This window comes from Camelina sativa, chromosome 6 (assembly GCF_000633955.1).
Source record: "Camelina sativa cultivar DH55 chromosome 6, Cs, whole genome shotgun sequence".
Taxonomy (NCBI): Eukaryota; Viridiplantae; Streptophyta; class Magnoliopsida; order Brassicales; family Brassicaceae; genus Camelina; species Camelina sativa.
The window spans coordinates 23,867,984-23,894,119 of record NC_025690.1 but is presented as its reverse complement, the minus strand read 5'-3'; the positions used below and the strand labels follow the sequence as shown (position 1 = coordinate 23,894,119).

Below are 26,136 nucleotides of genomic sequence, written 5' to 3'. Positions count from 1 at the left end.
CCCCCCCCCCCCCCAGATTTTTCCAAAACATATTTCTACTATACGCTACCACTCACATAGAATAGAATTCCTCTAAAAGTAGTTAACAATACTTTGTTTAGGATACGGCCAAAAATTCATATGAGAGTTAACTTTTGTTTTAAGAGGTAAAAACTTAACATTTAAAAAGAGGAGTCATGTGCCACTAAAGAGAAAATTGGTCCCAAACTTGAGAGAGAGAAAAAAAAATCCTAGAAATTCAGATATTGAGTGAACCACGCAAAAATACGTNGTCGGCTGACACTTGACAGTATTCTAGCTGCTAGTTGTAAGTAATTTAAAATTAATTATGTCATTGAAACATTGTTATTTAGTAAGAGCGATTGATTTTTTTTTCTTTTCTTTACATACTGATCAAAAAACACATCGCAAACTCCGTATTTTTTACTTCAACGCTAATTGTACCCAAAACTACATGCGTGGACGTACACGTAATAATGTCCAGCGCATAATTGATTATATAATCTTCGCATAAATATGCCACTTGCTAGATTAGATAACTAAATTCAATTCTTACTTACGTANCGTATGCCATTTTATTTCTTGATTTATATATGTAGATGTGTTTAAAAACACAAGTTGCAATACTAGCAGTTAATAGTTTCGGTGGTATTCATGCGTGTAATACTACAATCGATTAATTGTGAGGGAACTTTGGCTGGTAGTTACCATGTAGATTGAATCGTTTATTATAGTGTTTGAACGTTTAAATATATATGACACAATTTTAAGTTTACATTGGTTTATGATTATAACTATTGACACGTGCTTATGATTTGCAAAATATATACAGAAGTACATCAAGATTCGATTCAGCCCAATGTTACCGTTTCAAAACCTGATTTTACGTACACGCATGAAGTAGAAAAGACTAAATCAGCATTATGATTTAAAATATTAAATTTGATTGTTTGGCAATTAATGCTTAGCATTTTAATTGTTTTTGTTTTGTAGTAATCTCTCAAAATTAAATGTTAATGTAATTACAAAAAACATTTTATTCTTATATATTGTCAGAAACTATAGACACATTACAGAGATCTGATACANTACATATGTAGATGTACGGACCGATTAACTATCAACAATATATATATAATTGTAAGAGCAAAGTATTGGTTTTCCATAGTCACACATTATATCGAGATATATGTTTATATATTATATTGATATTAGTTACACAAGTTTAGTTATTAAATTTTGTTAGTAATAATACTATTTTTGGGTTACATTTTGTAATTTCGGTGTTATTTTGTACATTAAAATATGACAAACACCACAAAATAGTATAACCCCCACAATTTTCCAAAACATATATCTACTATACGCTACCACTCCTATATAGATTAGAATTCCTCATATACTTTGTTTAAGATACGGCCAAAAATTCATATTAGAGTTAACTTTTGTTTTAAAGGTAAAAACTTAACATTTAAAGAGAGGAGTCATGTGCCACTAAAGAGAAAATTGGTCCCAAACTTGAGAAAGAGAGAGAAAAAAATCCTAGAAATTCAGATATTGAGTGAACCACGCAAAAATACGTTTTATATTTTATTTCATTTCTTGTAAAAGAAAGACCAAAATTTTCTGAAATTCCAACCCTTTAAATAATCCACAGCAATTTTTTAAATAACAAAAAAAAAACAATTCAAAGGTATCAACAAATATGAGTCGACAATCAACAAAAAACAAAATGTTGGAATTATTGTGCTCAAACATACTTTGATAGGCACTTCCAGTGTACATTGCTTAATTATAACATCACATGGCCACGTTTTCGGTCAAGGCCTTCGTGCACCGGTTCAACCGGTTACTTCCGTAAGCTGACTTGACTTTTTTGCCAATATCTAAATCCAATTAGCAGCCATCAATTATCAGTTTTTAATTTTCCAGGTTTTAAATACCAAAAATCAGTTTAGCCCTAAATGCTACAAATTTATCAGAGAGGCATAGTAGTGACAAAACTGTATCAAGTAAATGTCATTACCAAAACTGAATAACATGAAACATGATGTTAGTTCACCCAAGAGTCTTTTTCTTTCTTTTCATAGACAGTTTAATGGAAGTTTCCCACTAAGAAGGTAGATGTTATATAATTAGCTCGGTCTTTCGAATGGTAAGTCTATGCATCCTAAAACAAGTCACTCATTTTACTTATGTCGATTTTAACAGTAGGCTCTAAGGGACCCCACGGCGGCGTAATCTTGATAGCAGCCTCCAACAACTAACTTAGCCTCCCTCATATGTCTCATCTTTAGGTCTCTGTTTGTTTAATTTTTTATTCTATGTTTTCTTGCGAATACAGTATATTTAACAACTCTTCATTCTTTTTGTTATTATTCTGATTAATAATATATTGAATGTATGAATCATATAGAAGGTGGCCTTAATTTATTAAGCTGCTCTATCTTGGAATTTGCTCCTAGTAAAGATGCTCTTATAGGTATCGACTCGATGAATATTCTTCTAAAAATAAAAGTATTAGTTGATCAAATTATATATATTAGGTTCAGTTAAGCGACGATGTTTTTGAGATTAACCTTTCTTTTCATAAATATTAACCAAATTTCACTTTTTGGTTTATAAGATTATTAACCAATGGTTGTGGTTAGGCTGTCAAAATTGTCCACGAATGATTCCTTCACTAACCAGGAAAAAAAAAAGCAAACAAAACAAAAGAAAAAAAAAAGATATGAAAGATTTGTCCACTAAAAGGGGCAACCGTATGGGAGGATCCAAAGAGAGAAACGAAAACCCAAATAAACGTTACGTTACATATATACTGGTCACTAACCTATAACCTCTAAAGGCTTTAACCTTTCCTACAAATATTTGGTGTTACATACTTACATGAATATGAATTTTAAGTTGATATCTTTAATGTGTTTAACTAGTTACATATGATGATTTAATCAATTCTTTTTGTTAAAGATTTAGTCATATTCGTTTGTTTAGTATGTTTTTAGAAAGGACATTTCATCATATTGCTCTTAAAAAAAAAAAAAAAATATGTAATCATATTGTTGTAAACTAATTTATAATACGTATTGAAAAACAATGGTCCACGAGGTTTATCACATGGTGTTGACAATTTATGTTAAAAAATTTATTTTCTGTCATTGCGTTTTAAGCATAAAGAACTCTTAACGTAAATTTTATAATATTTGAAAATTTAAAACTTTTAAGAGATATAAATATGTTACGTGCAACACATTTTCACATAGTAATGTCCACGTCGCAGTAAAGAGCTAAATAACTCACATTCCATATATACGTAAAGAAGTTACAAACAAAAAAAACACACACACACACACTCTGCTTACGACTTACGAGTCTCATTTTACTTAAGAACTTACCCGTCAACTATTATATACGAATAACAAATGGATCAAAAAAAAATTAGGAAAATGACAGATTAACAGAGCTTGATTAAGGTATTAATATCCAAATAATAAACACAATACAACATCTTACAGTTGTCAGAGATCTAAGGAAAACGTGAAGTTAAAAGATCATTTGTTTCCTGACTCGTATGCTCTTCGTAGTTCGTACCATGTCTTTCTCGTTCACATCAATTTTTTCTTTTATTTTACTTATTTTTGTACACCTTCTTTTTTTTGTTAATGTTTTTAATTTAAGCGACAGACCTGAGCATTATGTATCTAAAATTGTTAACGATCTAACTCTTAAATATTTAGTAAAATAATGTGAATTATGTTTTTAACTATTATCGTACCAAAGTACTGCTGCAAGCGAAATCTAGAGATAAGGACATTGAAAAAGAAATTAAAAAGTCAGTTGGAATTTTTATTTCAGTATTGCATAAGAGAGTACCAATATCTAATTCATGGTGGCTATGCCCGAAAGGGCGTGAAAAAGAGCTTAGAGTCTTTCCTTTCTAGGGCTAAAGTAAAGTTAATTATCTTTATAGACTTTCTAGTGCACTGCTATAGAAGCTTCCTTCTTAATTGATAAAACATTTCCTTAATCCCATTTACATGTGATCTTTATATCATTGGTGCTTGTAGCTGTCTTAATTTTTGAAAATGACTAAGAAAGTAAATTCGATGATATCTTAATTTGTGTGAGCTATTCTCTTCACTTTTTAACCCTTTTTCTCACATGTTTTAATTTACAGGGTAGTTTTTCTTATGATAGCAAGAGATTTTACGTGAAGCACATGACAATTAGTTCTGTGAATGATTTAAGAGCTATATAATTAAATAGATATATCAAAAGCAAAAGGAAGAAGTTACATAGAAAAATTGGTGTTTGGTAGGGGATATTGTGGTAGAACAAAATCCAAATATTAAAAATTCTGAAGTTATGTATGACCTTTACGGATTCACAATTTTTAAAAGGTCATGATCAGTCTGATCCATATATAGGGTTGAAACCTCGTCGCAATTATATCAAATTCGTCAAGCTCGTCCTGTTGACTCATCAGCATTTAGTTGTAACGAGTAGAGCATTTGTCTAATTAGAATTAATATACACCACTTAAACACTAATACCAAAACCAAAATTTTATGAAAGAAGTCAGTTTAACTCATCACAACTATCCTTGGAATAAATTCACTTAGTTTTCTAGCATATATATATGGGTATTAGGTAGTCATTACTAAACTCATAACATACATTAATCGCAAACATTTCCAATAACAAAATAACAACAAAAACTTTTTAAACAACTGTATACGTAAGAAATGCGCTGAGCATACATCAACATTTGGAGTTTCATACTTGGAAATCAGAATCACTTATAATTAGTTAGTTGTCATGAAGTTGAAAATGATTGGTTATTTGTCATGAAGTTGAAAATGATTGGATCAAATAACCAATGACATCTCTTAGTTATTAACTCACTACAAGAAATATGCGTATTTTTAGCACACGAAAACGCTATTATATCGTTTTGATAACGATTTTGTAAACGTTGTCTTTGTCGGTGCTATCTTAGAGAAGACACATACAATAGCGCCATATGCTATTAATTCTCTCTCTATAATAGCGCCATAGTATCGCCATATTAAAAGTATTAGTAGCATTTTTTATTTGCTATATTATAATTAATAGTAGCAAACATTTTGTACTGTGGTTTTGTCAATAGTAGCTACTTATTGTTGCAATAATATATTTTCTGCTAGCACAAAATTTTCTTTACAATTTGATTTAATAAAATATAAAATTATTTTAAAAAGTATATTGAATAAATTATCCAAAACATGCATACCATATATTGGACTAAAACAAGTCATCAAACAAAACCTTATAGCAAGTATTTACTACATATTATATAACATCTAAACAAGTTCTTAAGAGACGTTAAAACCTTGGAACTCCTACTTTCTTCTCCTTTGCCTTCTTGAAGTCCTCCTCAAAGTCTCCAGCTTTAGTACACCGATTCTTACTCAAGACTTGTCTTCTTGTGGTACTCACTCCTGCATTTTCCCAACAAAGAGACTGAACAAGTAAGCATGTCCAAAAGCTCACCTCTTTATAAAGAAGATCTCAAATACTCTTTACCAGGAAAACAATCATCAACATAATCAGAAGATACATAAACAGATTTGGTCATTTGCAAACCTGTGTGTAAACCAAATCATAAGAAATCCAAATAGAGTTAAGAGTTACAAAAGGAGGTTAGAAATTCATACGTTGTAGTCTATGACAGTGAGTTTGATCAACCGATAATCCTCCCAGCTGCTGCACGAAGTCTCATAAGCCAGTTCTAATTGGAAATAGAAACAAGATACCAATAATACAACAAAAACGCAGTGTCATGTCATACAGGCCACACAAAGTTTAACAAGGACCAGTTAAGAATAAATTGAGGAAGAATTTACCAGTTACCAGCTTATGTGTGGTCTTCATCTTAAGACTATAATCAGATTTCAACTCAACCAAATTAGCTTAAGGCAATGAGATAGTGAGTCGTGACATTGAAAAATCGAAAGTAGAAATAAAGACCTGAACTTCGAGCTCCATAAGTGAAAGCTCATTTCTGATGTTAATTATTCCAATTTCACGTGCTTTCTGTAAAAAAAAATCAGTAGTCAACAAACAAAGTCCAGTAACTCGTTAGTATACAATGTGTTCCCAAGAGGACATAACATTTTTTAAACAGAATAAGATATAAAAAGTTGCAAGTGTCTCAAACCATCTAAGGCGATTCACATCAAACAATGGACAGATAGAGGTACCAAGTTAAGCATATGAATATAACAAGAACCTTGCGCTTGAGGAATCGATTATGTTGACTAGCTTCACTCAATTTCTCAACAAGCTTTGATCTTTCTTTATCAATGAGCGGTGATTTCAACTACAAAAAGGATACAACAGCTTCTTTATTATCTGAGAATATATACGCTTAAAATTAACAAGTGAAGAAGAAAAAGCTTAACCTCGTTAAAGAGATTCGTCGAGCAAAAATTTTGTACCTTGAAAAACCAAATCAGTTCTGGGTACGTACACAGCCTTGAACGTTCACAAAATCAAGAACTGGAACTTGTTTTCAACCTTTAAATTCAGTAATTTCTCAAATTAAGCAAATTATTACTAATCTTTGATTTAATTACACAATTATAGAAGAAAGAGGAAGACTTACTAAGAAACAAAAAAAGCAGAGATACGTAGATCTAGGGTTTTCAGGAGTTGCATATACGGCGGCGAGTTGCTGATTGTGCAGATCTTCATCGATCTCCTGACTGTTTAAACATCAAAAGCAATATCGAGCTGTTGAAAGACGGTATCGCCGTACATACAGTAATTAACAGATAAATTACAGTGAGAATTTAAAATTTTAAAAATAATAAAATATAATTAGGTCAATATTTGCAAGTTTCGCAAAAAAAGTAGCCTCTAGATATATATAATATATTTCCTTTTTAGAAGCAAAGCATGTACCGTATGTTCATTTGAAATTTGCCAATAGCAAACATATATGGGCAAAAGAGAAAGAAAAAAATTGATTGAACTTATGGAAACTCTAACAATAGATGACTGTGTTAAATGTCTGAATCTAAAATTGGATTAGTTTTCAGACCACTTATACATTTAACATTTTTCATTGTAAAAGACTTCATAAAAAGTGAAAACAACATTTTACAAAAAAAATAAAAAGATGTTAAATCTATGAAATAATGTGAAAAACAATTTGAACTTATTGAATCTCTAACGAACAAATGACTAAATTTAAATGATCGGATCAAAAATTTGGTTAGTTTTCACATCGCTTATTAATTTAGCATTTTAAAATTTTAAAACTCTTTAATTTAAAATCCATATTAAATAAATAAAGAATGATATTTTAAAAATTAAAAACTTGCATGCTATTAATCTACAAAACAATTTGAACTTATGGAATCTCTAACAAATAACTGACTAAGTCAAATGACTCGATCCAAAGTCAGTTTAGTTCTTTTACATTGTCTTATAAGTTTAGTATACAAATTTTCATTCTTACAAATATTAGAAAAAGGTGAAAATAAAATTGAATGAAACTTAAAAAAAAAAAAAAAAATAAATCTATAAATTTTGAATTGAACAAAAAAAAAAGAAGGGATTAGAATTAACCTGGTCCATAGGACGCATTATCTTCATGGGCCTGATGGACTAGAAATCAATATCTGTTTCTGTTGGGGTTTTTGTAAAGACTCCAAAGGGGTTTGATGACTTTGCGGTGGCTTCATGACATAGCGGTGGTAAACACAAACCAGCGGTGATGGAACAGAGTTAGGTGGCCCTGGTACAGACTATATCTCGACATTGACTGATGGATCAAAGTCAGAATGGCGACGAATTCACAATGGCTGAAGCTTCGTCGAGGAAGATCGGATGCGAACTAGGTTTTTGGGTTCTCCTGCGAGAGAAAAATTTGGTTTTTTTATTATTATTATGACTCGTACACAAACCCAGCCGCTTCGACGAATCGCCGGAGAAGAGATCATACATAGATCTTTGGAGCCCAGATGATCTGTTACATGCGAACGAAGAATCAACAAATCATCTTCCATCACGCTTCGTCTCTCTAGTGATCTGGTTTTGATGAATAGCAACGACATCACTACAAATCAAGCGTCGAACAACTTGGAACCAAGAGATTAGCTAGGGCAAATCCAACAACTGATCAGAAGAAATCAAAGATAAAAATCGAAAAAGAAATCAAAGAAATCGAAGCATGAAATTGCATCTTTGTCACACTCTCTATATATAACTCCTGCTCTCTCTTTAAACTCTCTTTCTCTGGGATTATGAAACTAAACGATTAATTGGACTATATTTTATAAACTATATAATGGTTGCGACTCAAGTTTCCTTTTTCTACACTTAGGAAAATCCGGAGCAAAATCGAACCCTAGGTTCGGTCATAAACAAACGGTCGGAAGATGGTTCGGGTATAAAGGCCATGAAAAGGAGCATAATTGATCTTTTTTTTTTTAAATTAGTTCCGTTTAGAATTTGAGTTGTGTCATATAATTGACCTTTCAAAAAAAAATTCTTCGGTTACTCCTTGTTGATCGTATACTATTTCATTGTACGTACAGAAGGACATATTTAAGTATAGAGTGCATGTGCAATCTCAATTATGAGTAATGTAATCGTGACAAAATAAAATATAGCACGTTGAGTAAAACTTACTGTTAGTGGGATTGCAGGCCGCTTAATTATCGTGGTAGTAATAACATGAACAGAGTAATTTTAACCTTTTTACTCGTATTTTTATGATACATCAAATTATATGACTAGGTTCATGGTATTATGGCACATGAGAAATCAATGTCATGACCTAATCAAAACTTAAATGCAATTCATAATTCGAAACAAAGTCAAGTTATTATTGTTTTTCAGATTTGGAAACTCTCTGCTGTAACACACAAATGGTTATATGTAAAAGACAAGGAAAGACATAAGTAAAGATATGAACCTTAAAGGCGGAAATAATTTCAAAACTGCAAGCATAAATGTAGTTTGAAATTTTTTTAACGTGCAAAGAAATAATTATTTATGTCGTCAAAAAGTATAATTATGGGGTCCTTATCTAGTATAATATATGCTGTCTGTAGGTGAGTAAATGAGTGTTTAATATTACGGCTGTGTGTATTAATTAATAAAAAATTAAAAATGAATAAGACGTTTTATTTTAAATCTGCGTTATTCCAATTAAACCCCGGCCGGATGTTTCAATTTTGACAAGTTTTGAACGCCAAATAATTTCTCAAGAGGAAGAAGAGGCTCCTCTCCAAGAGTCAAAGACCATAATCTTTTACACAAATCCACCATTAACTGGAATGATCTGACCATTGACCCATTCACCACCATCACCAGCCAAGAATCCAACAAGAGGCACCACGTCTTTGGCTTCACCAATCCTTGCAAAGGGAGACTCTGCTGCTATCTTCTCAACCAACTCCGGGGTCTTTCCATCATAGAACATATCAGTGGCTATAGGTCCTGGAGCAACACAGTTGGCAGTGATTCCTGTACCTTTTAGCTCTTTCGCAAGAATCTTGACCATAGTTTCCACAGCCGCTTTTGATGCTGCATAGGTACCATATCCAATTCTCAAGGATCGGATCGACGAAGATGTCACGAGTATGATCCGACCACCACCTCCTTTCTTTAGCCTATTCGCAGCTTCCTTGCTGCACAGGAACGCTCCTCTTGTATTGACACTACGAGTCCATAAGAAACAAACAGAGTGTTATTGGATGCAACAGTGAAACTACACAGACAAAATCTCACCAGGGTTCAACAATGACTGAAACAAAGAAATTTCAGTTGAAAATATACTAAAGGAATCAGCTTTTTTTAACTCAAACCATAGCCCATTGTCCATAAGAAACAAACAGAGGATTCTTGGAGATTAAAGAATGCAGCAACATGGAACATTAATTGGATATTAAAGCAATCAGCTTTCTAACTCAAAACCATAGGCCATTGTCACATCTGACATAATTAATCATCCCACTTTGTTAAATTAACAAAAAGTAGTTTGCTTTATTAGGATTAAGAAGCTAACCTAATCAATGAAACAGTCTCCATTTATACCTGAAGATGCGATCGAAATCTTCGACTGATGTGTCTGCAATCGAAGGGTGGTTGGGATCGAGAATCCCAGCGGAGTTAACCAGAATGTGAACCGGCGATTCAAAGGCAGTCTCAGCCGCATCGAACATCGATTTCACCTGGCTTGGTTCAGAGACATTGGCTTGAACCACAATGGCTCTTGGTCCCTTTCCTGTGATTTCTTCCCTAACTGGGAAAGCGTTGATCTCAGCCACGGCACGCTCGGCGTCTGCGGCTTTAGATGTGTAGTTGATAACAATCCTCGCACCGAGTTCAGCTAGGTGGATAGCTATAGCTCGGCCAATTCCACGGGATGATCCGGTGACTATGGCGACTCTTCCGGCGAGTGGAAGCGGCGGTTGTGTAGCCATGAAAACGATTCGAGTTAGATATGTGTTAGTAGCAATGGAAAACAGGTGGATTTATATAGATTCGTTTGACAAATCACCCTCTTAACTCAGCCCAATGTTACCGTTTCAAAACCTGATTTACGTACACGCATGAAGTAGAAAAGACTAAATCAACATTATGATTTAAAATATTACATGTGATTGTTTGGCAATTAATGCTTAGCATTTTACTTGTTTTTGTTTTGTAGTAATCTCTCAAAATTAAATGTTAATGTAATTACAAAACATATTTTATTCTTATATATTGTAAGAAACTATATACACATTACAGAGATCTGACACAAGTATCGGGATCATGTGCAGGCAAGAAATTACTATGGTTATCGATAAATTATACTCATAGGTTTAAAGCCATTTTCTTCTAGGATCATCATTTATTCGGAATGGTCGTCACGTTGCTCTGCTCACGCTTGGACTATTCTATATGAATATGTGTGTATGTGTGTGCTAATTTTAACGATATTTATATTGATATAATAAAACATTTAACTAAGAAAAAAAATCGAGAAATTGTCACCAAATCGAACCCCATTACAATCAGAAAATGATATGATAATCTGACTTCGAGAACGAAAGCTACAATCGAAACCCTTCACGACAAGAGAATTGTTCTTTACTAAAATATTTATTTTAAATAACACCACACCATATGTAAGGTAATATTCTCCTGTCGTTAATGAGGGTTTATTTTAAAAAAGTTAAAAACAATTATTTTTAATATGTCAAACAATACTGATTAGCTTTAGTCTCTTATTTATAATGACTAATATAAGTCTGAAGTCTATACAATAGTTATCATTATAGAAAAACGGTACTACAAGATAAGTTCTTCATTTTGCATACAATATTAGAACTTATCTCCTGTTAGAAGACATTTTGCGAGACGTCTGTATCCTATCAATTAACGTTTTCAGTTGCAGGTAGTTGAAGTATATATATAACCAAAATGAGACGGAACCAAAATTTAATATTCGTAACAAAAAAGTTATGTATAAGAACATAATAAAACCGTCTCGAGAGAATTCAAATACCGTAGATGTCTTTTGTTGAAAATCACACTGACATAAATTCATACATGGACGTATATGTATTAGGCCATCTGCAATACAGCATCTTTTACACTAATCTTGGGTATAAAAAAATAGAAAAAAACTCAAATAGTAGAGGAATAAACGGATGAACGGTCTTGAGCATTAATCTTGACTTATATATATATTTTTCTCTCTTTCTTTTTCTTACCTCATTATAATATTATTACCTAATTATAATATTATTATAATTACTTTAAGATCAGTTGTGCCATTGGAGATGCCCAAGTACTCTATTCACATAATAGCATAGACACTACTTCCGTGCCAATTCTGAAGCATTTATGTATTTTTCTTTTTATTATTCTTATTGAACACTGAATTTTTTTGGGTCTATTAAACATTTAAACTACTCAAAATTATAAATTAGTATTAAAAATAAAGATCTTGGAAACTGTCAAATTATACCTATAAAATCAAATTTCAAATTGCCTCGTGTCTTCATCATCGGCTGACACTTGACAGTATTCTAGCTGCTAGTTGTAAGTAATTTAAAATTAATTATGTCATTGTAACATTGTTATTTATTAAGAGCTATTGTTTTTTTTTTTTTTTTCTTTACATACTGATCAAAAAACAAATCGCAAACTCCGTATTTTTTACTTCAACGCTAATTGTACCGAAAACTATATGCGTGGACGTACACGTAATTATTGGAATTATTGTGCTCAAACATACTTTGATAGGCACTTCCAGTGTACATTGCTTAATTATAACATCACATGGCCACGTTTTCGGTCAAGGCCTTCGTGCACCGGCTCAACCGGTTACTTCCATAAGCTGACTTGATTTTGTTGCCAATATCTAAATCCAATTAGCAGCCATCAATAATCAGTTTTTAATTTTCCAGGTTTTAAATACCAAAAAATCAGTTTAACCCTAAATGGTACAAATTTATCAGAGAGGCATAGTAGTGACAAAACTGTATCAATTATATGTCATTACCAAGATTGAATAACATGAAACATGATGTTAGTTCACCCAAGAGTCTTTTTCTTTCTTTACATAGACAGTTTAATGGAAGTTTCCCACTAAGAACGTAGATGTTATATAATTAGGCCGGTCTTTCGAATGGTAAGTCTATACCATCCTAAAACAAGTTCACTTATGTCGATTTAACAGTTGGCTCTAAGGGACCCCACGGCGGCGTAATCTTGATAGCAGCCTCCAACAACTAACTTAGCCTCCCTCATATGTCTCATCTTTAGGTCTCTGTTTGTTTAATTTTTTATTCTTGCGATTTGCGAATACAGTATTTAACAACTCTTCATTATTTTTGTTATTATTCTGATTAATAATATATTGAATGTATGAATCATATAGAAATGTGGCCTTACTTTATTAAGCTGCTCTATCTTGGAATTTGCTCCTAGTAAAGATGCTCTTATAGGTATCGACTCGATGAATATTCTTTAAAATAAAAAGTATTAGTTGATCAATTATATATTAGGATCAGTTAACCGACGATCTTTTTTGAGATTAACCTTTCTTTTCATAAATATTAACCAAATTTCAGTTTTTGGTTTATAAGATTAACCAATGGTTGTGGTTAGGCTGTCAAAATTGTCCACGAATGATTCCTTCACTAACCAGGAAAAAAAAAAACAAACAAAACAAAAGAAAAAAAAAAGATATGAAAGATTTGTCCAAAGTGAACAATCGTTACGTTACATATATACTGGTCACTACTATACGAATACGAATTTTACATACTTACATGAATACGAATTTTAAGTTGATATCTTTAATGTGTTTAACTAGTTACATATGATGATTTAATCAATTTTTTGGTTAAAGATTTAGTCATATTCGTTTGTTCTGTTTGTTTTTAGCAAGGAGATTTAATCATATTGCTCTTTAAAAAAAAAAAGATGTAATCATGTTGTTGTAAACTAATTAATAATATTAATACGTATTGAAAAACAATGGTCTACGAGGTTTCTCACATGGTGTTGACAATTTAATGATTTATGTTAAAAGTTTTATTTTCTGTCATTGCGTTTTAAACATAAAGAACTATTAACCTAAATTTTATAATATTTGAAAATTTTAGAACTTTTAAGAGATTAGTTATAAATATGTTACGTGCAACACAATTTCACATAGTAATGTCCACGTCGCAGTAAAGAGCTAAATAACTGACATTCCATATATCATTATAACTCTCTGCTGCTTACGAGTCCCGTTTTACTTAAGAACTAGCTTACCCATCAACTAATACGAATGACAAATTATATTAGGAAAATGACAGATTAACAGAGCTTGTTTAAGTTATTAATATCCAATTAATAAACAAAATACGACATCTTACAGTTGTCACAGATCTAACGAAAACGTGAACATAAAAGATCATTTATTTGAGCAAATTATATCAACTTATCAACAATTGGAATATGAAAGAATAAACTCTCTTAGGCACTAACGTCAAGGTCTCTACTCCGCAAACTTTCTCCGACGCCGGTGTAACTCCTACTCACCAACGGTAGAATCTCTTGTCTCTGTATCTTCTTTTAGTTAATTTTTCTTTAAGTTATTTAAGCTTTTCCCTGTCTTTAGTCTTGTTACAAACCCCTTTGGCCTCCTTAGATTCCGGCGACTTTTCGATCAGCAGTGACAAAGGGCAACAGTGGGTTCCGGTTAACCCCTGCACCTTGTCTCTAATTATTTCAACCGGTTTACCAGATCCACGAATATCCGACATGCACAACCTCCGATTGGGATGTTGTTGCACCCCTGAAAAATCCTCTATTGAGGCACCAAGCTTAACAGGCGAGCTCCTCTCTGGACCACTAGCCAAGCTTTATCAGGTGGAGACGTTGGAGGCACACGACGTCCCCTTTTCCATGTCAAGAACCCAACTCTCCAAAATTGAACTGTCGGTGTGGATACTCGATCAAGCCCCTTACAACAACTCTGGCTTGCTTATGCTGAAGGTTTGTTCACCGGAGATGCTCAGTCTCTTGCAAACCTATTCATCACTCCGTACAACCGCCGCCGCTCACTCAATTTCGCTAGGTCAACCATCATGTTCTTCGATGTTCTTTTGGTGGGCCTTTTCCTTATTGTCGGCCCATTACGCTTTCAGCATGCTAAGCCCATGAACACAAAATCCAGGTCAAAATTTTCTGAATATTTTCTAAGTCTACTTTCATTGTCTCTTCGTTATCTGGGCGCTAAGGACAGAAGTTTCCTTATACATCGTATATCGATAGCTTTGATGTGGGTCTATGAATGTCAATGGAAATCCCTCGTATAAAGCAACCCGTCGTTTATCAATCTTCATCCTAGCGTTTGGCTATTGGGAATCCTACCTTTGTTTTCAAACAACATCAATGGAGAGAGGAATATCGGCATTATGACTCCGCCTCTACGGAGCGGTGGTTACCAAAATTTCCTCAACCCCATGTTTCCATATCTCGTGATCTCTGAGCCTAAGCATGTACAATCTACCAAATTCAGGGAAATCGTCCACACAATGGTTGGTCCAGCTCTAAACCTCTCTAAGCCCAGGTACGAGAATTTACTTCTCTTGTTGACGCCCAATTTTAGCCAATGATGTGGTCAAGTTTATGAACTCTGTAGATTCCATTTGAGTTGTAAAGCATCATTGTTGTTGTGGCATCTCTCTCATTCCTTGAGAACCTTGGTTATAATATCCCTTTCAGTTTTGACCCATGAATCCTATTGCTTGATGTTCTTTAGTAATTGGATACTATCTCCAATTGGTCCGAGTTTAGTCTACGACTTTGGTTTGATCAAGGTCTCTTTCTACTCTATGGCAACTCTACCAAACATCTTTAAGCCCCAGAGCTCTGCATACCTTGCTCGAAAACTTGTCAAGCTACTACCTCGTGTAGGCTTCCTCAAACCGGAGAGAAGTTCAGCTTTGACTCCTTTATTAACGCTAACCAGTCTGATGACAATGGCAATCTCCTCATCCGTTGGCTTGTCCATGGAAGAGCTATCGACAATTTTGATCTCACATGTACCAAAACTCCTTTAAGAATTTGGCTCAAAGCTCTCAAAAACCTATTGCCGATTAATCCTATCTTTTCTTTGTTCTTATGTTGTTTTGGCATTGGGGAATGCCTCTTTATCTTGTATTCTAAGCTTTGCTGTAAGAACTTTGCCTGTTGATTAATAAATGCAAGTTGTTTGACAAAAAAAAAAAAAAAAAGATCATTTATTTCCTGACTCGTATGCTCTTCGTACCATGTCTTTCTCGTTCTCATCATTTTTTTTGTTCTTTTCTTTTACTTATTTATGTACACCTTCTTCTTTTCTTTAAGCGACAGACCTGAGCATTATGTATCTAAAATTGTTAACGATCCAACTTCTAAATCTTTAGTAAAATAATGTGGATCTAGTTTATAACTATTATCATCATTATCGAGTAATGATAATAATGACAGTACACTTCAAAAGTACTATTTATACCACAATGACTACATTAACCACATATCGTAGTGATCATGATTTTCGTACCAAAGTACTGCTGCAAGCGAAATCTAGAGATAAGGACATTGAAAAAGAAATTAAAAAGTCAGTTGGAATTTTATTTCAGTATTGCATAAGAGAGTACCAATATCTAATTCATGGTGGCTATGCCCGAAAGGGCGTGAAAAAGAGCTTAGAGTCTTTCCTTTCTAGGGCTAAAGTAAAGTTAATTATCTTTATAGACTTTCTAGTGCACTGCTATAGAAGCTTCCTTCTTAATTGATAAAACATTTCCTTAATCCCATTTACATGTGATCTTTATATCATTGGTGCTTGTAGCTGTCTTAATTTTTGAAAATGACTAAGAAAGTAAATTCGATGATATCTTAATTTGTGTGAGCTATTCTCTTCACTTTTTAACCCTTTTTCTCACATGTTTTAATTTACAGGGTAGTTTTTCTTATGATAGCAAGAGATTTTACGTGAAGCACATGACAATTAGTTCTGTGAATGATTTAAGAGCTATATAATTAAATAGATATATCAAAAGCAAAAGGAAGAAGTTACATAGAAAAATTGGTGTTTGGTAGGGGATATTGTGGTAGAACAAAATCCAAATATTAAAAATTCTGAAGTTATGTATGACCTTTACGGATTCACAATTTTTAAAAGGTCATGATCAGTCTGATCCATATATAAGGTTGAAACCTCGTCGCAATTAGATCAAATTCGCCAAGCTCGATCGTCTTGTTGACTCATCAGCATTTAGTTGTAACGAGTAGAGCATTTGTCTAATTAGAATTAATATACACCACTTAAACACTAATACCAAAACCAGAATTTTATGAAAGAAGTCAGTTTAACTCATCACAACATCGATAATTTCGGTTTTCGTAAACATAATATAAATATCCTTGGAATAAATTAACTTAGTTTTCTAGCATATATGGGTATTAGGTAGTCATTACTAAACTCATACATTAATCGCAAACTTTTCCAATAAAAAAACAGCAGCAAAAACTTTTTAAATAACTGTATACGTAAGAAATGCGCTGAGCATACATCAACATTTGGAGTTTCATACTTGGAAATCAGAATCACTTATAATTAGTTAGTTTTTCATGAAGTTGAAAATGATTTGATCAAATAACCAATGACATCTCTTAGTTATTGACTTATTGTATACATGGTTTATGTCAACGTACATAGAGTAATTTAAAGATAAATTACAGTGAAAATATAAAATTTTGAAAGTAATAAAATATAATTACGTCAATATTTGCAAGTTTCGCAAAAAAGTAGTCTCTAGATATATAATATATTTCCTTTTTAGAAACAAAGCATGTACTGTACGTATGTTCATTTAAAATTTGCTAATAGCAAACATCCAAAGTTGGGTTAGTTCTCTCGCATTGTCTTATAAACTTAGTATACAAATTTTCATTATTAAAAATGTTAGAAAAGGTGAAAAGAACAATTGAATGACAAAAAAAAAAAAAAAAAACTTTTCTGTAAAAGTTTTGAAATCTATTAATTTTGAATTGAACAAAAAAAAGAAAAAAAGAAAAAAAGAAAAAAAAGAAGGGATTAGAATTAACCTGGTCCATAGGACGCATTTTCTTAATGGGCCTGTTATTTCTTGATGGACTGAAAATCAAATTCTGTTTCTGTTGGGGGTTTTGTAAAGACTCTCCAAGGAAACCCCTTGACTTTGTGGTGGCTTCATGACATAGGGGTGATGGAACAGAGTTAGGTAGCACTGGGCACGGACTGAATCACGACATTGACTGATGGATCAAAGTCAGAATACGACGAATTCACAATGGCTGAAGCTTCGTCGAGGAAGATCGGATGCGAACTATAGGTTTTTGGGTTCTCCTGCGAGAGATTTTTTTTTTTTTTTACTGAACGTCACGCGCTCGCTTCGACGAATCGCCGGAGAAGAGATCATACGTAGATCTTTGGAGCCCAGATGATCTGATCGATCCATGCGAACGAAGAATCAACAAATCATCTTCCATCACGCTTCGTCTCTCTAGTGATCTGGTTTTTCTAACCAAAGTAAAATAGATTTATGTAAATTAGAAATTATTGATTTCGTTTTACTCAGACTAATGAATGAACCAACTCAACTGTGCTACAGATATCTGATTGATTTACATGCAAAATAATTCATTTTATTATTTTAGACCCCCTTCCTTCTGCATAGGTCCGCCACTGGGTAGGACCACTCATGCACTTTTTGTTCAATTTTTTTTTTTTGGTTTCCTCACACATCAGTTTTATATAAAAAAAAAAGTCAAAAGACACAAATTAAGCTCTAGTCTACGATTAGAAATTAAAACCAAAGCAATTTCTTGTCAAGAGCAAAGTCTTAAACAAATATTTGTTTTTCCTATCTAAAGCTTTCATCAAAAATTGTCTTAATCAAAACAACTCCATAGTACCACATGATATTCCAGAATGACTTGGATTCTGTCGCCAGTAGTGTCTTTAAAATCTAACAAAAGTTTCCCTCCGACTTGGCTGCATTGTCCATAAATTGCTTCAAGTTCACGCCTTCTAAAACAGCAAAATTTCAGGGTCTGTCAGTAACTATGCCTAAGATAAACTGAAACAGAATAATATTTGAGGTTTTGATTTACCTCAAACAATGTTGGTCACACCTTCCAAGAATCCAGCTTGGTCCAACAACAGGACAAGTTGTGCATCACTTCAGATAAAAGTTGCACTTACCAGTATTTTGACGTCAGTTTGAAAAATGGACTTACCGGAATTCTGACATCAAGTTTCTCAAACTCATCGCATCCGATGATTTTGATCTTCAGAGATCGTGACCATATCCTCGAAAATGGAGTTCTTGGTTCATTATAAACCTCATGTGTTGTGACTTCAATAATCGGGTCCTTTAACAAATGATTTACATTTTGTTGATATAAATAATTTACATTGATTTATTTTAAACAGATGTTAATATACTGAATATTTACATCATTTTTTAAAAATGATGTTAACATGCATTAGTTACAAAAAGTGATCTAAATTTTGCATGGTTAATATAAATGATGTGAATATTTGTTAATGTTATAATAAGTGATATATTAAATATTTCTATCAATTATAAATAGTTGATGTTAAAACTAATATCGGTTTGACTAATCAATTTTAGTAATTATTTGATCTACATAAATCGATGTTAAAATTAATTTCAATTTTATAAATAACTTTGATAATTAAGTCATTTACATAAATAATTACAATTAAAAATAAAATTGAAAATTTTCTCCAAATAAAAATAACCGAAGAAATTGTGTTACAAATGTATAATTACAAGAATAATAATTAGATAAAAATAGTTGATCAAAACAACAAAGTACTAAGAGAAACCTCGTTTATCTCCGTTGATACTAATACGGCGTAAGAAAACACAAGATATAAGTAAACTTTGTATTCTATGGTTTTACCTCTTCTCATCTTGCACTTGTGTTATTCTGTTATGTATGGAAAACCATCTGAGAGCCAGACACAAATTACATTGGCGATCATATATGTATGATTAGTTTGGATACTATGCAGATTCGATATTGTGACGACTATGTCAACTCACTTAGAAATTGATAAAACGGTTTATCAAAAAGGGATGAAACAACAAAATTAAGCAACAGTATGGCTCTTTAGCAGGAACGACCATGCACAAATTATTTTGCTACTTAACGTGAGATAATGAAGGCTTCTATAACTCGATTAAGAGATTTGGATGATTGACGACAAACAGCTTGAACTCATCACCACTAGCAATCGTAGTCATATTGGTACGTTATAATATTTGTGAAGGCGGCATCATTGAGGGCTTTGTCAAAATATAAGAAAAATGGAATCCAAATCAACTGTTTTTAAAAACAAATACAATGGTCTACTCTATCCCTATCCATGGGCGTTCACCATATATAATTTAATAAAAAGTACATCTGTACTTTTTAATTATAAAATTAACTAATCTTATAAATGTAAAATTGAAGTTTTTGTTTGTCATGGTCTGCCTTTGTCTTGGATCATATGGGGTGGTCGAAAACATAAACACAGAAAACATAGTTTTTTAAAATCAAAAATAAATCATAAGTTCCCGACTATCTGTAAACCATAATGTAAAGTACAAAGTTAAACAGCAAGTTGTTTCCCCTATTAATACAAAAAATGGAATCTTAACGACCCACTTGACGATATTTAATTATACCATTGCATTTTAGTTTCATCCCCCAAAATAATGTAGGCTGCTTCGATATTATGTACGAAGATGTATTCACCCAAATTTCTATAAACCACCATTTTGATATTTGATTCTCTCTATACATCCCCGAGGTCATATTAACGATCTATGGGTACGTACATCATTAACTCCACTTGATTGATTTTTTTTTTTTTTTTGCATTAAGATTCTACTAAGCTACTAATAAAGTAATTAAACCATTCAACCCCCATAAAAACAGAACGATTATATAAATAAGACATATCCAACCAACATCTTCACTTCGATCCATAATTAATGAATAATGATATTAAGTTATACGAAGAAAAAAAACGACAAATTAATATAGAGTTTACAACAACGTCAAACCACTATCTGTCAACCACGTGAGGTGCACGTGCGTTGACGGGGACCGTGAGCAGTCGAAGACTCCCTCTTCGTCAAGCACAAGGCCACAAGCCATCGCTCTAATTTGTTACCCTAATTGCTTTAATTAATTAAATTATAACAATCCTAACTATAATTAATAACCCTCTTCCTTTATCATATTAATTAATCAACTACTCATAATCTCTCTATCTCTCTCTTTCACTCAACCCTTTCTTCCTCTCAAGATTTGTTTCCATAACCATTAGATTAACTTTTGTAGGGTTTTTTAATTTCGTTTCCTAATTCATGTACCCTCCTAATTCCTCTAAGTCCACCGCTCCAGACGGCGTCCATGCAGATATCAATCAATATGACTCAACCGCTGGAGCCACCCGTGATTTCTCCTCTCTTGGCTCTCAAACCCACCATCCACTGCCTCCGCCGCGGCAGCAGCAGCACAATCCCAACGTCGTTGGCCATTACCTCTCCGGCGAACCATCTTCCGTCGGATTTGATTCCGGAGCTTCTTCTTCTTCTTTGTTCCGACACAGAAGCTCTCCGGCTGGATTCTACGACCAACATCTTCCCACTGATCCCAACGGTAACTTTTCTTTTTTACCCCACCAAAGGGTCTGCTTCTTAAATTAATTTGAATTTAATTTAGAACTGAATCTAGCCGACTTATATTTACAGATTATAATACACATATGAATAATTTTTCTTTAGTGAGTTAAACTTTGTTTTTACATATTAGTAATTTTTTACACTATTGAATATATTTTGTTTACATTATTTCATTTTTAAATTTTAACCCTAACTAATTAAATAAAATCCATAATTGTGTTCGTCAAACAATTATTTTTAAAAAATATATATATATATATGTTATTTTATATGATATATCCATAAACGAGTAAATTGGTTTAGCTAACGCGTAACTTTGACTTACTGTAATGGTAGTCTTGATTTTGTTTCGATTAATAGAAAATGTTTGGTTTCTCTCCGTATATAAAGGAGATACGACTTTTGTTTTTTCTTTTAATTAAAGAACAATATGATGATACCATCAACCACGTAACTGAAAATCTATTAGACATGTTAGTTTTCAAAATATCTTTCTAATAGATATTTGCTTCACTTAAACAGTTAATCTATCTTTAGATCTTAATACACACTTTTCTCTTTCATTTTCTGACTGGAGAAATTAACCATTGCTGATCATAATTAGTCACATAATATATATACATTATATGCATGAATAATCAAATACGTATTTCCGAGAGTGGCAAGTTGTATGTTATAATAATGTAATTTAATGCAAATAGCGTGTAATATAAAACATGCACTTGCCAAAAGTATATGATAAAAAAACGAATCGTTGCAAAAAGAAATGAAAGGTATATAGTCCACTTGAAAATATTATATCCATCCCACTTGCTCTTTTCTTCTGACAAAGCAGCCATGAGGGCCGACCCTGCTGACATGGCTTCATCATAGTCACTATGTTGATTTTTTGGATACGCCTACTTGTCATTATATATAATCGAGTTATTACTATAGTGTTGGTTGCGGTAATACTTTATATTATTTTTGGGCAATTTGATCGTCGGTTCAGTGTATCCATTCGGTTTACTTTCCCCTGTAATCCATGTGCGAGCCCCAAGAAAATTTACCCCTCTTGCATTATTATATACACACATTACAAATACAACACACTAGTCATATTTATAGAATAATAATTGGAATTCGAATAGTGAATATTTCTAAAGATTCTTCTCATGAATTGTTATTCTCTACCGAATTGGAGATAAATAAAATAGAAGTAGAGACAAAGGAAGGGGTCCTCGAGTCTCTCTACTCTCTAAAGACGACCCATTCTCTTCTTTGTCTTATACATTTTAAAAAATCGTACTGGTTATTAAAATACTGAGATATATAACATAACCCTACATTACTACATTACACATTACATCTCTTTCTTTCTCTTTCGATCAAGATTTGTTAATGGATGAGGGAACAGGTTTTTCTCTAGGACGGCCGAACGGAGGATACGGCGGCGGTGGAGGAGGAACAGGAGAGAGAGGGCCGTCGAGGTTGAAGTCGGAGCTAAGATTCTCCGGCGGGAGTAGTAGTCATCAAGAACATAATTCTCTACCGCGAATCTCGGAAGTTGAAGCGGCTGCGGCGGCTATAGACGGTGTCGCATCGAGTAGTATGAATTTTGGAAATGATCATACTAACAACTGGGATGACTCGTCTTCTCATATCAGTTTCACCATTGATCAACCCGGAAAAAGGTCCAAGAACTCCGACTTTTTCACCTTAGAAACTCAGGTATTTTCTATGCGCGCGGTTACTCTATGTATTTATGTTGTATGAATACTTTTTAGATTAGTTACTTGTTGTTATACAAAAGAGTTAATAATTCTTGGATTCTTCTATGTAAAGGGGGAAAAAGAGTGAATATTCCTAAAGTTTAGTGGTATATTGTGTATTATTAGTTTGCTTAAGCTTAGGGAAGGTTTATGATTGATCTATACTAGGTTCATAACATGCTACGAAATCATATAATAGTGTGTGTCATATAATATGAAATCGAATGTGATCATAGCCAATTAAAGTTCATGTGTGTAGAAGCCAAAGTTGAGTGGTTTTGTGTAATACATATAAGAGAAAGCGTCCCTAGGAGAAATAGCTTGGGGAGGTTTATGATTGATTTATGTATATTGTTCATCACTAGCCTTTTGCTACCAAATTTTGCGTTGAGTTTAATTAACCATAGATATATGTTGGTTTGGTTAAGATATTCCTTTAGTGGTTTCATTAATTTCATAGCAATATATATGGTTTTGATTTTTTTAGTTTAGCATGCCGCAAACATCTCTGGAAATGGCGAGAATGGAACATTTGATGAACATCCCAGAGGACTCGGTGCCTTGTAGGGTTAGGGCCAAACGCGGCTTTGCCACTCACCCGCGCAGCATCGCCGAAAGGGTTAGTTTTATTCTATCATTTTGATTGTTATTCTTGCATAAACCCATGATTTATTTGGAAATTAAAGAAAACAAGAGTATAAATTTAGTTTGTGGGTGTGTGTACGTCTATATAGGAGAGAAGAACAAGAATAAGCGGGAAGCTGAAGAAACTACAAGAACTGGTGCCCAATATGGATAAAGTAAGGGATACTAGTTAATGTTGATTTAATTTTGATGTAGTCTTATAAATTTATAATTAAGGTTTGAAAATATTGGCAGCAAACGAGCTACGCAGACATGTTGGATTTGGCTGTTGAACATATCAAAGGTCTTCAGCACCAAGTAGAGGTGCGTCCTTATATATCAATCTATGTTGTGCAAAGTGACATTTTCTCAAATGGAAGTAAAGGTATATATAAATCCTTTGTATACGTTGAGAAAATGTTACCATAAAGCCAAATTATAGAATTTTATAAACATAATTATGGTAATATATATATATATATATATATATATATATATATATATATAGTGGTCACTTAAGTGATTCATGGATCAATATCAATCTTTACTCGGACGTACTTTCTTCCCACTGCGAAAATTACATGACAACTAATAAGTTTTGAAGTAACTCAAGGTGTTGATCTAAATCATGGGTGATCATGTAAGAATACATTCATTTGATAATGGTTTGTGTTCATGCATGTGAGAAAGTGTTAAGAAAAATAATGTCATGATCTCTTTGTTCTAATAATAGTGTTTGATTAGGTTCACTTAAATTATTTTCAGCTATTAACATTGATTTTATTATTCATAATCGAAGTACATTAATAATACTCTTCTAAATTAACTTTCATAACATATAGAAGTACTAGCTATAAGAATTATGCATAATTGCTCTACTGAAGCATACAGATAGATGGTTATAATATTTTATAAACATATCATTCACTCAATCAATGCATTGATCTGCGTCATGTTTGTGGTTAGATTCTGAGAGGTCCCATAAAACTCACTCACATGTTATGTTCTTAATTATTCAAGTATGCATAGCTAGGAAAAAGGAATCAATTTGAATTTTTTGAGAAAAATCAAACCAAACAAATGGAAAATGAGATTTCAAAACATAGATGGAGCTAGTATGTATAATATTTCACTCACTTACGTACGTATATATTGTTATTTGTTCAAGTGCAGTCACTGGAAAAGGGAATGGAGAGATGTACTTGTGGGGCATGCAAGAAGCGATGATCATGAATGATATGTTTCCAAGTATGAGTTACAAATAAAGAATAGAAGAAAAGGAAGCAAAGGAACCAATTCAAAAGACACAAAGAGAAACATAGCAAGAAAAAAAAAAAACAAATATTTTGGAGGTATAAAGAAAGAAAGAGTGATGATGATGGATTGGAGTTAATGAAGGTGGTTTTGTCACTCTCTCAGATTAAGACTTGACCTTAATTGTTAACTTAAAATTCCATTAATCGATTTTTTTTCTTCTTCATCTTCTTCTTTAATATTGGTTAATCTAAGCTTTAGAGCAAAACCCATTTATTTGAGATTCGAAAAAAGATGTGCCTTTGTGTATATATATAGCAACTCAATCCTAATTTTTGATATGTGAACGAAATCTCATAATCATAGTGTGGTTTCTCAACAAATGTATAAATTAAACCCTAACTAAACCAAATATCATATTTTGAAGAAGAAGAAGAAGAAAAATAAATAAAAAAAAGTTAGGAATACCACTACTTTTCCTTTTTAATATCAGTAGAAAATTCAGTGGCTACCATTTATTTCATCATCAAAAGAATTTTTTTTCTTCTTCTTTTGAATAACAATTTTTATAGAAAATTAAATCTCTTTTTTCTTCAACAATAAAAGAATCAGATTTTGTTTTTTTTTTAACAAGAAAAATATTACAATGATGGAAATATTAATTTCATGCGCAAAAAAAAAAAAAAAATAAATAAACATTGATTGCGCTCTCTCAGTCTCACAGAAACAACAACCTAATAAAAAAGCCTACTCCATTGATCTCTCTCTCTCTCTCTCTTCTTTCTCTTCCTAAAACAAAGGCGTTATATTATACAGAGAAGAAGACGATCGAGAGAGAGAGATGTCGGACGACGACGAGAGAGGTGAAGAGTACCTCTTCAAGATTGTTATCATCGGTGATTCCGCCGTCGGCAAATCCAATCTCCTCACCCGCTACGCCCGTAACGAGTTCAATCCCAATTCCAAAGCCACCATCGGCGTCGAGTTCCAGACTCAGAGCATGGTCATCGACGGCAAAGAGGTCAAAGCTCAGATTTGGGATACCGCCGGCCAGGAACGCTTCCGTGCTGTTACATCTGCTTATTACCGTGGCGCAGTCGGTGCTCTCGTCGTCTATGACATCACTCGCAGCTCCACTTTCGAAAACGTCGGTCGCTGGCTCGATGAGCTCAACAGTATGTGTTTTCTTTATTAGATCTCCCCTCCCCCCCCCCCCCCCCCCCCCC

At 33.0% G+C, this 26,136-nt stretch overlaps 3 protein-coding genes and 1 long non-coding RNA gene across 5 annotated transcripts in view; 2 read left to right on the top strand and 2 right to left on the bottom strand.

Moving 5' to 3' along the window:
• On the bottom strand, positions 5,308 to 6,831 carry LOC104793248. 2 transcript variants are annotated; one of them, XR_002038533.1, is made up of 5 exons: positions 6,647 to 6,831; positions 6,480 to 6,558; positions 6,272 to 6,361; positions 5,697 to 6,075; positions 5,308 to 5,625 (listed from the first exon to the last, which is right to left on the bottom strand). It is a non-coding gene; the product is annotated as an uncharacterized LOC104793248 (long non-coding RNA). The 2 variants fall into 2 exon arrangements; XR_002038532.1 differs by having other exon boundaries at positions 5,308 to 6,075.
• LOC104793247 (short-chain type dehydrogenase/reductase-like) lies at positions 9,140 to 10,651 on the bottom strand. The gene is made up of 2 exons (XM_010519567.2): positions 10,090 to 10,651; positions 9,140 to 9,713 (listed from the first exon to the last, which is right to left on the bottom strand). Exons 1-2 carry the CDS (start codon positions 10,476 to 10,478, stop codon positions 9,305 to 9,307), a joined length of 798 nt encoding a protein of 265 aa, XP_010517869.1. The 5' UTR covers positions 10,479 to 10,651; the 3' UTR covers positions 9,140 to 9,304.
• Positions 20,848 to 25,251, top strand: LOC104793246 (transcription factor bHLH129-like). Its single transcript, XM_010519566.2, has 6 exons — positions 20,848 to 21,258; positions 22,678 to 22,991; positions 23,520 to 23,651; positions 23,767 to 23,832; positions 23,912 to 23,980; positions 24,830 to 25,251. The coding sequence occupies exons 1-6, from the start codon at positions 20,964 to 20,966 to the stop codon at positions 24,881 to 24,883; spliced, it is 930 nt and encodes a 309-aa protein (XP_010517868.1). The 5' UTR covers positions 20,848 to 20,963; the 3' UTR covers positions 24,884 to 25,251.
• LOC104793245 (ras-related protein RABA5c-like) overlaps positions 25,622 to 26,136 on the top strand; it is a 1,491-nt gene continuing 976 nt past the window's right edge. Inside the window, exon 1 of the mRNA XM_010519564.2 lies at positions 25,622 to 26,085. Within this exon, the coding sequence (XP_010517866.1) occupies positions 25,752 to 26,085 (334 nt within the window). The 5' untranslated portion in view covers positions 25,622 to 25,751. The remainder of the gene's footprint in view (positions 26,086 to 26,136) is intronic.

Excerpts from the sequence above, each read along its gene's own strand:
- LOC104793246 (XM_010519566.2), top strand. The coding sequence starts at position 20,964 with ATGTACCCTCCTAATTCCTCTAAGTCCACCGCTCCAGACGGCGTCCAT. Across the intron at positions 23,833-23,911 it reads TGGTGCCCAATATGGATAAA|CAAACGAGCTACGCAGACAT; the intron begins GTAAGGGATACT and ends AAATATTGGCAG. Across the intron at positions 23,981-24,829 it reads GTCTTCAGCACCAAGTAGAG|TCACTGGAAAAGGGAATGGA; the intron begins GTGCGTCCTTAT and ends GTTCAAGTGCAG.
- LOC104793247 (XM_010519567.2), bottom strand. The coding sequence starts at position 10,478 with ATGGCTACACAACCGCCGCTTCCACTCGCCGGAAGAGTCGCCATAGTC. Across the intron at positions 9,714-10,089 it reads GATTTCGATCGCATCTTCAG|TGTCAATACAAGAGGAGCGT; the intron begins GTATAAATGGAG and ends ATGGACTCGTAG.